General features: G+C 40.6%; 1 protein-coding gene across 1 annotated transcript in view; it reads right to left on the reverse strand.

Moving 5' to 3' along the window:
- The window catches only part of LOC138315908 (inositol 1,4,5-trisphosphate-gated calcium channel ITPR1-like), a 129614-nt gene that overhangs the window by 38607 nt on the left and 77496 nt on the right, over positions 1 to 13511 (reverse strand). The window contains 9 exon segments of the mRNA XM_069257277.1: positions 150 to 204; positions 608 to 707; positions 1383 to 1518; positions 1818 to 1934; positions 3178 to 3287; positions 4873 to 5005; positions 5332 to 5409; positions 5743 to 5853; positions 10248 to 10352. Of these exon segments, the coding sequence (XP_069113378.1) occupies positions 150 to 204; positions 608 to 707; positions 1383 to 1518; positions 1818 to 1934; positions 3178 to 3287; positions 4873 to 5005; positions 5332 to 5409; positions 5743 to 5853; positions 10248 to 10352 (945 nt within the window).

A 13511-nucleotide genomic window follows, 5' to 3' on the forward strand; every position in this document is an offset into this window, starting at 1 on the left:
AGCTCAAAGTTTCAAAGCATCTCTCAAATCTAAAACATACATTGCATAGCTTTTGATCAGGAGATATAAGAAACTTAACAACATTAGAATTGATAAATGAAGCAATATGATATAAAAAAATTTAAAATACAAAGAAAGCCTGTACTGACCTTCAGTCTAAGGTTGCGTTGGAATGTAAGAAGGAAATCTAATACCTCCATGGCCCTGTCAAACCATCATAAATATTACTATTAATAAACAAGTTAATATAATAACTTTGAATATCACATTCAAAGATCTTGTGGTAGAGCACACATTTAGCTCTACTAATCGTACATAGTATAGTATTGTATGTTAATGTATTATTCTAAAGAAATTGATAGAAAATAAGATTGTCAGTAAAACATCAATGCTCTTGTTTTAAGTTGTCTTCATTTGACATCTGAATGAGACTGGAACAGCTGTATGCAATGTAAGAGGACAAGACTAGATATGGGTAACACTATATGTCCACCTACTTTTCATGACAGAGGTAAGCAAAAACATGATTTCCAGAAAACCATAGTCCACATTAGAAACATTGATTTTAATATTGTATAATCAACATTATTGTGATATGTGTCTTTACCGATATTTGGCGTTGACAATGGCCTCATTCTCCTTGCTTTGGTCAAATCTGCCCTTGTTTCTATACTGGGTAACCAGCTTCTGGGACTCCTTGGTGTAACCTATCATTAGACATCAGGAAAATTAGGTATTAAAGCATGTCATGATATTTGTGTCTGTGTCTGAATCAAAATTGTCAATATTTAAAAATAAAACAATAACATTATTTAAACAATATTTTGAAATTCTTTTAAGTTTGTAAAAGTATGTGTCTCTTGATAGTACTTATTTCGGATTTTCTCCTTCAATCTGTTACCCATATGTTGTTCTAGAGAAAGAATTTCCCAAATTCAGAAATTCTAATTTAAATGAATTTCACTTTAGATGAGAATACTATTTCCCTAGTCCAAGGAAAAAATTGACCTGGAGGAAGATTGATTTTCTTACATTTCTTACATGTCCTACATTTGTCTTTGTTCTTCAAGAATGTTGACCTTGAATTGACTTTCAACTTACACAACATTGCCTTTGACCTATGGTTAGATCGACCTTCACTTCAGTTCAGCAACCTACACTAACCTTTGACCTTAAGAAGTTTGACCTTCATTGACCTAATTTCACTTATGATTTCTTTTGACCTTCAGTAACCTACATTTACCTTTGACCTTGAGTAAGATTGACTTTATGTTACCATGCAACCAACCTTTGCCTTGGTCTTTAGGTAGTTTAATGACCTTGACTGACCTAGCTACCTTGCCTTTGACCTTATAAAGGTATGTTGACCTTGAGAGACCTACCTTTGCCCTTATCCTTGGGGAAGGGCACATCGTGTGTGCCGTCCAATAGGCTGAGGAGAGGTGTCAGCAGCTGTTTCACATCATCTATATCTAGGTAGTACCCAAACTTCACCAAGTGTTGTAGTAACCGTAGTACCTAAAATGGTAGCCATTCTTAAAGATATTACTTACCACTCATAAGCTTGTGACATTATGCAATTAATTCCCTACCAAGGCAGTGATTCAGATTTGGGCTAAATTTAGGCTATTTTGCCAGTACTTATTCAAAATGTCCTAATATTTTTGAAAATTCTTAATGATTCCAATAAGGAATGTCATAACAAAATTTTGTAAGCCTAATAATATAGGCAGGTTTAACGGACTACAAAGATATAAGCTACTGTAAATATGAGTTACCTCCCCTTAACCACGAATATGAAGCTAGTATAAGGTTACCTGTTCTATGAGCAGATTGTGGCCAATATCAGAAGCAGTCATCTGACAGTTCTGTCGTAAAAACTCTGCTAACCAGTCTCTCAGAACAGGGAATATGGTAACAAGGTCCATTACAACCTGGCAATCACAACATATTATTACATGTAAATGTTATATGTTACACCAGCTATACTGAAGCAAATCCAATATGGTCAGCAAAATTCACTTTACTTTGTATGTGTATGTACCATGCCCAACAACTATTTTCAGATTTTCATATCATTACTTTTCCTTTGAATATGCATGGCAATACTCCTTCTTGAACAGGAGCTAAATTAACTGTGATTTTAGTTTTCAGACAGTATGCCAGTGAGTATTCATAGGTACAACATGCAGAATCACAAACATATATGTATATGTTAAAACAGCATTTAACGAGTTTTTTCTTTTATAGCTGAAGACATATTTGATGAATATGATTAAACATTTGTTTTGTTATGTCAGCACCAATTTTGAAACACAAAAAGTTATATCAAGATTTAATACAGATATTTATGATATTAACAAAAGGAAGCACCATAAACAGGGTGAATTACATCTGTGATATTTTTCTATCTGTAAAAAAACTTTTCATGTCATATTACTCTACTTGAAAATGTTGCGAAATTTTTTATATATGGTATTGTAGATATTTGATTTTATAGAGTTACTATGCTACTCAAGATATACAAAAGTTGATTTTTTTAACATTACATATATACGGTATATATTGATTCTTTCACATTTCAACATTAGTTAATAGACATTTATACAAATATTTGGTAATTAAAGCAATTAAAAGAGCCTCCGAATAATTGGTATGCAAGAGTCATAGAACTAGTAACATTGAAAAGGTATTGCCCAAGCCTTCCGAACTATACAGTTTTAGTTAATGATAGACATGTATAGTTCAACTGAGAATACCTGTCAGTAAGCAGAGTTCGTGGCTATATATAAGGGTTAGTTGTATAGGTGCTTAGTTTACCTGTCCCTTCCCTGAGGAACGATGTTTCATGTCATCTCCCTATACATTTACAGACACATAGAAAAACACATTACAATTTTAATGGATACAATCAAATGTCATAACATTCACTAGACAGTAAAACAGAGTAAAATAAAATGGCATATAATTAATCCTAGTGCATGCAGGTGTGTGGAGGAACTGAAATACAAAATGAAAACTCTAACCATTGGATGGAAATCTACAACAAGTGCAAACAGAAATATTAAAATATAAACAATAACAACTTCTAAAATAACACATAAACAACTTATCTTATCTACAACAACATTTCACAAATGAAGGAACACTTCAGTAGTATCCGTTTTCTGTACTTACATACTGACTGTGCTCAACCTTAGCATCCTTTGACCCGACGTATTCATACACAAAACAGATATTCGGGTGGTCCAGCACGGAGTAGTTGTTCCCAACATCTACAAACAAACCTGTAAAAAAAACCCAGACACATGATAACCATAACAGCTTGATTGATTCTGGTTGGCACTATCGGTACATATAGACCATGAAATATGACTTTTTGTAGTAGAGCCACTGGAGATCACAGAGAAAACTCATCAAACTAGCTATTGTCAAGACATTGTTATTCAATTTAATTTCAAACAATTATCAAGGTGCTGCCTGCAGCTTGAATCATCACACAGAAACTAATTTTCTATTCACAGTTAATGTCCTTGACCTTCTACCTCAACAGCAATACCAAGCCAGCACTACAAGTAGGGACTAAGGTCTGCATGTATGATTGAGACCATATGATACCTGCTATTTTACAATGAGACAATGACATTTGCCATCAAACAGTCCCTAAAGAAGACCTCTCCCACGTCAGAACCTACGTAGGCTATAAACTTCTACCCAGATGGTGGATGATTAGTCATAGAATGTCAGACACTGAAATATTTTGTCAATGCTGCCATACTTTTACAATTAATAAATTTCTGATGAAAAAGATATTTATAAACTTTAAAATACTGTTATGCTTACTAAATCTTGACTATTTCTATAGAACAAAACCATACTTATGATGAGTTCACAGTACTTTGTATGACTGATGTCGGGACCAACCCATACCTACGATGAATTCACAGTACTTTGCCCGTATGATGTCGGGGACCAAATCATACCTATGATGAGTTCACAGTACTTTGCCAATATGATGTCGAGGACCAAACCAAACCTATGATGAGTTCACAGTACTTTGCCTGTATGATGTCGGGACCAACCCATACCTACGATGAATTCACAGTACTTTGCCCGTATGATGTCGGGGACCAAATCACACCTATGATGAGTTCACAGTACTTTGCATGACTGATGTCGGGACCAACCCATACCTACGATGAATTCACAGTACTTTGCCCGTATGATGTCGGGACCAACCCATACCTACGATGAATTCACAGTACTTTGCCCGTATGATGTCGGGGACCAAATCACACCTATGATGAGTTCACAGTACTTTGCCAATATGATGTCGAGGACCAAACCAAACCTATGATGAGTTCACAGTACTTTGCCTGTATGATGTTAGGGACCAAATTATACCTATGAGTTCAGAGTACTTTGCCTGTTTGATGTTGAGACCAAACCATACCTATGATGAGTTCACAGTACTTTGCCCGTATAATGTCAGGGACCAAACTATATCTACGATGAATTCACAGTACTTTGCCCGTATGATGTTGAGGACCAAATCATATCTATGATGAGTTCACAGTACTTTGCCCGTATGATGTCAAGGACCAAACCATACCTATGATGAGTTCACAGTACTTTGTCTCTATGATGTCAGGGACCAAATTATACCTATGAGTTCAGAGTACTTTGCCTGTATATTGTTGAGACCAAACCATATCTATGATGAGTTCACAGTACTTTGCCCGTATGATGTCAGGGACCAAACTATATCTACGACGAGTTCACAGTACTTTGCCCGTATGATGTTGGGGACTAAATGATATCTATGATGAGTTCACAGTACTTTGCCTGTATGATGTCGAGACCAAACCATACCTATGATGAGTTCACAGTACTTTGCCCGAATGATGTCGGGGAGTTGTTCAGCAGTCATACACAGATACGCATCCTCCCAAGTCAGGTAACCATACTCTCGTGTGATCACAAACCCAGCAAAGTCATTACGACCCTGTTAGAATAAACAAAAGAAATTAGGACTGCGTTAAAATATTTATTGCCAAGCAATTTAGTCAATACAACCCTTTTTATCTTGACAAGGAAACACGAAAATCAGTTGGCTGACAAATTTTGCACCATGGCATTGTTTCAATTAGTCTTTGGAAAAGTATCTGGGAGAGAATCTAAAGAAAAGAAATTAAAATCAGATTAAACTAGAAAATAACTGAATGACATAAACGCTCTAGACTCAAAATATATCAAAGCAGGACAAGACAGACCACACATGTTCCCGCCAATCCATGGCCAACTGATCACTACCAGTATCTAAATACTTACAAAGCAGAGAGCCTTGAACAGGTCCAGTTGGTGTATCAGAAATTTGTAGTCATCCTCGACAAAATCTGGTCCCTCTGTCTGTAACATACCATGTTTAAAATCAAATCTTTATTCTTCATAGAAAATCACCACTAAATTCTGTCTTATAGCTGGGTATTGAACGCTAATCTGTATTCTGTAGCTTTTTTTCAAATGCACGATACACTTTTAATTAATTTACAGAAAACTGAACTTTTGTCCAAGTATATATTAATTCAAAGAAGCTCATTGATTCACGAACACTTTTCATTTTGATTCAAGGTAAAATTAACTTGATCATTTAGATAAAGAAGTTTAACTTATCAGTCCTGCTAACTTAGAAATGAGAAAGATGGACTATACAGGAATAAGAACAGAAACACATCTACTTACATCCACAAACACGTCAAGTGGTACCCAACCCTTGGCCCCATCAGTCGACACATACACAATGTTTGGACGTTTGTTAATGTTCTGTCCTCGGTCCATCATGTACACACTCGCCTGCACAAAAAGACAATGACAACCAAAGTCCTAGTCAAGGTAATTAATAAGTCATTGATAGGTCATCGATATGCATGTTTAACTAAATTAGCAACTAATATAACATTATGTATATGTGTGTTTTGAAAGGGGTATGTAACAACTCCCTTGCACCCAAAGATATGATTGATTTGTTTTGTATTCAACACAAGAGGTAATTCAAAATGCGCAAAGTTTTTGGTGGTAAAAGATATCAAGAGGAAAATCATAGACTGAAAACCAGTTATTGGCAAATGCTCATATATGTCTTTTTTGAACTTAAGACCTAGAGATGGAAGGCTATAGTGAGAGTAACTAATTGTAAGATTCCTTCACTACTTACAGAAACCCATTCTGAATATAGCTAGTACAAAGCAGTCCTTACAATGACAATGTTTAAGTAGGATTGTTTCAATATCTAAAATGACTAGAAGACCTGATTACCTCACCTTGTATTTGTTGAGCCACTGTTCCACATGTAACTCACCTTTTACTTGTGGAGCCACTGTTCCACATGTAACTCACCTTTTACTTGTGGAGCTACTGTTCCACACGTAACTCACCTTTTACTTGTGGAGCCACTGTTCCACATGTAACTCACCTTTTACTTGTGGAGCCACTGTTCCACATGTAACTCACCTTTTACTTGTGGAGCCACTGTTCCACACGTAACTCACCTTTTACTTGTGGAGCCACTGTTCCAAGACATAACTAACCTTGTACTTGTGGAGCCACTGTTCCACACGTAACTCACCTTTTACTTGTGGAGCTACTGTTCCACACGTAACTCACCTTTTACTTGCGGAGTCACTGTTCCACAACGTAACTAACCTTGTACTTGCGGAGTCACTGTTCCACAACGTAACTAACCTTGTACTTGAGGAGCCACTGTTCCACACATAACTCACCTTTTACTTGTGGAGCCACTGTTCCAAATGTAACTCACCTTTTACTTGTGGAGCCACTGTTCCACACGTAACTCACCTTTTACTTGTGGAGCCACTGTTCCACATGTAACTCACCTTTTACTTGTGGAGCCACTGTTCCACACGTAACTCACCTTGTACTTGCGGAGTTACTGTTCCACGATGGTTACTGATCCACACGTAACTCACCTTTTACTTGTGGAGCCACTGTTCCACACGTAACTCACCTTTTACTTGTGGAGCCACTGTTCCAAGACATAACTAACCTTGTACTTGCGGAGTCACTGTTCCACACATAACTCACCTGTTACTTGTGGAGCCACTGTTCCACACGTAACTCACCTTTTACTCGTGGACCACTGTTCCACATGTAACTCACCTTTTACTTGTGGAGCCACTGTTCCACATGTAACTCACCTTTTACTTGTGGAGCCACTGTTCCAAATGTAACTCACCTTTTACTTGTGGAGCCACTGTTCCACACGTAACTCACCTTTTACTTGTGGAGCCACTGTTCCACACGTAACTCACCTTTTACTTGTGGAGCCACTGTTCCACACATAACTCACCTTTTACTTGTGGAGCCACTGTTCCAAATGTAACTCACCTTTTACTTGTGGAGCCACTGTTCCACACGTAACTCACCTTTTACTTGTGGAGCCACTGTTCCACACGTAACTCACCTTTTACTTGTGGAGCCACTGTTCCACACGTAACTCACCTTTTACTTGTGGAGCCACTGTTCCACACGTAACTCACCTTTTACTTGTGGAGCCACTGTTCCACACGTAACTCACCTTTTACTTGTGGAGCCACTGTTCCACATGTAACTCACCTTTTACTTGTGGAGCCACTGTTCCACACGTAACTCACCTTTTACTTGTGGAGCCACTGTTCCACACATAACTCACCTTTTACTTGTGGAGCCACTGTTCCACACGTAACTCACCTTTTACTCGTGGAGCCACTGTTCCACACATAACTCACCTTTTACTTGTGGAGCCACTGTTCCAAATGTAACTCACCTTTTACTTGTGGAGCCACTGTTCCACACGTAACTCACCTTTTACTTGTGGAGCCACTGTTCCAAGACATAACTAACCTTGTACTTGTGGAGCCACTGTTCCACACGTAACTCACCTTTTACTCGTGGAGCCACTGTTCCACACATAACTCACCTTTTACTTGTGGAGCCACTGTTCCAAATGTAACTCACCTTTTACTTGTGGAGCCACTGTTCCAAACACGTAACTCACCTTTTACTCGTGGAGCCACTGTTCCACACGTAACTCACCTTTTACTTGTGGAGCCACTGTTCCACACGTAACTCACCTTTTACTTGTGGAGCTACTGTTCCACACATAACTCACCTTTTACTTGTGGAGCCACTGTTCCACACGTAACTCACCTTTTACTTGTGGAGCCACTGTTCCACACGTAACTCACCTTTTACTTGTGGAGCCACTGTTCCACACGTAACTCACCTTTTACTTGTGAGAGCCACTGTTCCAAACCTAACTCACCTTTTACTTGTGGAGCCACTGTTCCAAATGTAACTCACCTTTTACTTGTGGAGCCACTGTTCCACACGTAACTCACCTTTTACTCGTGGAGCAACTGTTCCACACGTAACTCACCTTTTACTTGTGAAGCCACTGTTCCAAGACATAACTAACCTTGTACTTGTGGAGCCACTGTTCCACACGTAACTCACCTTTTACTTGTGGAGCCACTGTTCCACACTTAACTCACCTTTTACTTGTGGAGCCACTGTTCCACACGTAACTCACCTTTTACTTGTGGAGCCACTGTTCCACACATAACTCACCTTTTACTTGTGGAGCCACTGTTCCACACGTAACTCACCTTTTACTCGTGGAGCCACTGTTCCACACATAACTCACCTTGTACTTGTGGAGTCACTGTTCCACACGTAACTCACCTTTTACTTGTGGAGCCACTGTTCAACACGTAACTCACCTTTTACTTGTGGAGCCACTGTTCCAAGACATAACTAACCTTGTACTTGTGAAGCCACTGTTCCACACGTAACTCACCTTTTACTCGTGGAGCCACTGTTCCACACATAACTCACCTTTTACTTGTGGAGTCACTGTTCCACACGTAACTCACCTTTTACTTGTGGAGCCACTGTTCCACACGTTACTCACCTTTTACTCGTGGAGCCACTGTTCCACATGTAACTCACCTTTTACTCGTGGAGCTACTGTTCCAAGACGTAACTCACCTTGTACTTGTGGAGCCACTGTTCCACATGTAAATCACCTTTTACTTGTGGAGCCACTGTTCCACACGTAACTCACCTTTTACTTGTGGAGCCACTGTTCCAAGACATAACTAACCTTGTACTTGCGGAGTCACTGTTCCACAACGTAACTAACCTTGTACTTGTGGAGCCACTGTTCCAAGACGTAACTAACCTTGTACTTGCGGAGCCACTGTTCCACAACGTAACTAACCTTGTACATGTGGAGCCACTGTTCCAAGACGTAACTAACCTTGTACTTGCGGAGCCACTGTTCCACAATGTAACTAACCTTGTACTTGCGGAGCCACTGTTCCACAATGTAACTAACCTTGTACTTGCAGAGCCATTGTTCCACGATGTAACTCACCTGGTACTTGCAGAGCCAATGTTCCACAATGTAACTAACCTTGAACTTGCGGAGCCACTATTCCACGATGTAACTTACCTTGTACTTGCGGAGCCACGTACTGCTCCACGATGGATCTCACCTGGTACATGTAGAGCCACTGTCCATGATGTAACTTACCTTGTACTTGTGGAGCCACGTACTGCTCCACGATGGATCTCACCTGGTACTTGTAGAGCCACTATTCCACGATGTAACTTACCTTGTACTTGCGGAGCAACGTACTGCTCCACGATGGATCTCACCTGGTACTTGTAGAGCCACTGTCCATGATGTAACTCACCTTGTACTTGCGGAGCCACTATTCCACGATGTAACTTACCTTGTACTTGTGGAGCCACGTACTGCTCCACGATGGATCTCACCTGGTACTTGTAGAGCCACTGTCCATGATGTAACTCACCTTGTACTTGCGGAGCCACTATTCCATGATGTAACTTACCTTGTACTTGTGGAGCCACGTACTGCTCCACGATGGATCTCACCTTGTACTTGCGGAGCCACTATTCCATGATGTAACTTACCTTGTACTTGTGGAGCCACGTACTGCTCCACGATGGATCTCACCCGGTACTTGTAGAGCCACTGTCCATGATGTAACTCACCTTGTACTTGCGGAGCCACTATTCCACGATGTAACTTACCTTGTACTTGTGGAGCCACGTACTGCAGCTCAACGATGTAACTCACCTTGTACTTGCGGAGCCACTATTCCACGATGTAACTTACCTTGTACTTGTGGAGCCACGTACTGCAACTCAACGATGTAACTCACCTTGTACTTGCGGAGCCACTGTTCCACAATATAACTCTGATTGTTGGGGATAGCCACACCATCACATACACACAACACCTGGAGCAGGTCAAGGAACCGATAGTTCTGTAACACAGAGGCCAAAACATGTAGGACCATGTGACAATATCTTAATATCATTGGTATAAGTCCATTACTGTTGGTAAAATGACAATATCATATAGAGGAAGCTTTTTAAATCAAACATGAACTGATTTTACTGAATGTGCTCGGCTGGAAATCAATCTGGTCACAGTAAATGGTACTCAAATTCAACTCAAATTTTACCCTGGTTTCCATTAAACAAAGAATCACTGTATTCATTACAGTGGAGCCCTCATAATCTGAACATAGATAGTCCACATGGATATGTTAGGGAACAAATAAATATAACAATACATATTGACTAAGAGCAGCGATTTGGCAGTCTGGTAAATTCATAATCCAGCCATTTTAGGCTGGGATCGAAGGTGTCTGGGTTATTGAGGTTCACTGTATCTGAATTAAATTTTTAAATAGTAACAATCAGCTTTGAAAGAAATCTGATGTGGGAGTACATTAAAAAATGAGGCCCAGAGGGCCTGTATCGCTCACCTGGTTTTTTGTTAGTAATTATCACAAAACTCAGACAATTAGAAAAATAAGCAAAATTGACTCCCAAAGTTTAATTTTGAATCACAACCATACAATGATGCTATTGATACCATACAAATATGCTATCCAATACATAGGTTCAGAGACAAAGTAATTTATATGAAAATAGTAGCCTAATTGACCTTTTGACCTCGCATCTATTGCCGTCTAAGGCCCCGGGGGTCAGCCCTATCATTTGTACAATTTCAAATCCCAACCCTATAAGGATGCTACCATTGCATTATAAGTGCTCTTCCATTCTTAGTTGCAGAGAAGAAGTCGTTTATATGGAAATAGCTAAATTGACCCCTTTTGACCCCACCCTTCAGGCCCCCGGGGGGGTCAGCCCCATCATTTGCAAAATTTTGAATCCAAACCCTATAAGGATGTAACCATTGCATTATGAGCGTAATCCCATGTTAAGTTGCAGAGAAAAAGTCATTTATATGGAAATTGACCACTTTTGACCCCGCCCCTCAGGCCCCCGGGGGGTCAGCCCTATCATTTGCACAATTTTGAATTCCCACACTATAAGGATACTACCATTGTATAATGGCTGCTATACCGTGCTTAGTTTCAGAGAAGAAGTCGTTTATATGGAAATAGCCAAATTGGCCACTTTCGACCCCGCCCCTCAGGCCCCCTGGGGGTCAGCCCCATCATTTCCACAATTTTGAATCCCCACCCTATAAAGATGCTACCATTGCATTATGGGTGCTATACCATGCTTTGTTTCAGAGAAGAAGTCGTTTATATGGAAATAGCCAAATTGGCCCCTTTTGACCCCGCCCCTCAGGCCCCCGGGGGGTCAGCCCCATCATTTGTACAATTTTGAATCCCCATCCTATAAGGATGCTACCATTGCATTATGGGTGCTATCCCATGCTTGGTTTCAGAGAAGAAGTCGTTTATATGGAAATAGCCAAATTGACCCCTTTTGACCCCGCCCCTCAGGCCCCCCGGGGGTCAGCCACATCATTTGTACAATTTTGAATCCCCATCCTATAAAGATACTACCATTGCATTATGAGTGCTATACCATGCTTAGTTTCAGAGAAGAAGTCGTTTATATGGAAATAGCCAAATTGGCCCCTTTTGACCCCGCCCCTCAGGCCCCCCGGGGGTCAGCCATATCATTTGTACAATTTTGAATCCCCATCCTATAAAGATACTACCATTGCATTATGAGTGCTATCTCATGCTTAGTTTCAGAGAAGAAGTCGTTTATATGGAAATAGCCAAATTGACCCCTTTTGACCCCGCCCCTCAGGCCCCCGGGGGGTCAGCCACATCATTTGTACAATTTTTAATCCCTACCCTATAACGATACTACCATTGCATTATGAGTGCTATCTCATGCTTAGTTTCAGAGAAGAAGTCGTTTATATGGAAATAGCCAAATTGACCCCATTTGACCCCGCCCCTCAGGCCCCCGGGGGGTCAGCCCCATCATTGGTACAATTTTGAATCCCCACCCTATAAGGATGCTACCATTGCATTATGGGTGCTATCCCATGCTTGGTTTCAGAGAAGAAGTCGTTTATATGGAAATAGCCAAATGGACCCCATTTGACCCCGCCCCTCAGGCCCCCGTGGGGTCAGCCCCATCATTTGTACAATTTTGAATCCCCACCCTATAAGGATGCTACCATTGCATTATTGGTGCTATCCCATGCTTGGTTTCAGAGAAGAAGTCGTTTATATGGAAATAGCCAAATGGACCCCATTTGACCCCGCCCCTCAGGCCCCCGGGGGGTCAGCCCCATCATTTGTACAATTTTGAATCCCCACCCTATAAGGATGCTACCATTGCATTATGGGTGCTATCCCATGCTTGGTTTCAGAGAAGAAGTCGTTTATATGGAAATAGCCAAATTGACCCCTTTTGGCCCCGCCCCTCAGGCCCCTGGGGGGTCAGCCCCATCATTTGTACAATTTTCAGTTAGTAGCCCATAAGGATGCTACTAGCCAAATTTTGTTGAAATCCGACCAGCGGTTATGGAGAAGAAGTCGATTGTTGACGGACGGACGGACGGACGGACGACGGACGACGGACGACGGACGACGGACGACGGACGACGGACGCCGGACGCCACGGTATGGCATAAGCTCACCTTGGTCCTTCGGACCAGGTGAGCTAAAAAATGAATTCAGAGTAGAAATAAAGCAAGACAAGAGGCCCATGGGCCTTAACGGTCATCTGACTACATCTTTTGTATTAGCACAACACCATGTTGTCGTTTCAAGATTTTAGCATATTTGACCTCTGTGACCTTAAATGAAGACCAAGGTCATTCATTTGAACAAACTTGGTAGCTCTTCATCCCAGCTTGTCACAGGCCCAATATCAGGTCTCTAGGCCTCTTAGTTATTCACAAGAAGTTGTTTAAAGGATTTTTAGCCTATTTGACCCCCTGTGACCTTGAATGAAGGTCAAGGTCATTAATTTGAACAAACTTAGTAGCCCTTCATCCCATCATGCTACAGGCCAAATATCAGTACCCTGGGCCTTCTGGGTCTTGAGAAGAAGTCGTTTAAAGATTTTAGCCTTTTTGACCCCTGTGACCTTGAAAGAATGTCAAGGTCATTCATTTGAACAAACTTGGTAGCCCT

This window comes from Argopecten irradians, chromosome 2 (genome assembly GCF_041381155.1).
Source record: "Argopecten irradians isolate NY chromosome 2, Ai_NY, whole genome shotgun sequence".
Classification (NCBI taxonomy): domain Eukaryota; kingdom Metazoa; phylum Mollusca; class Bivalvia; order Pectinida; family Pectinidae; genus Argopecten; species Argopecten irradians.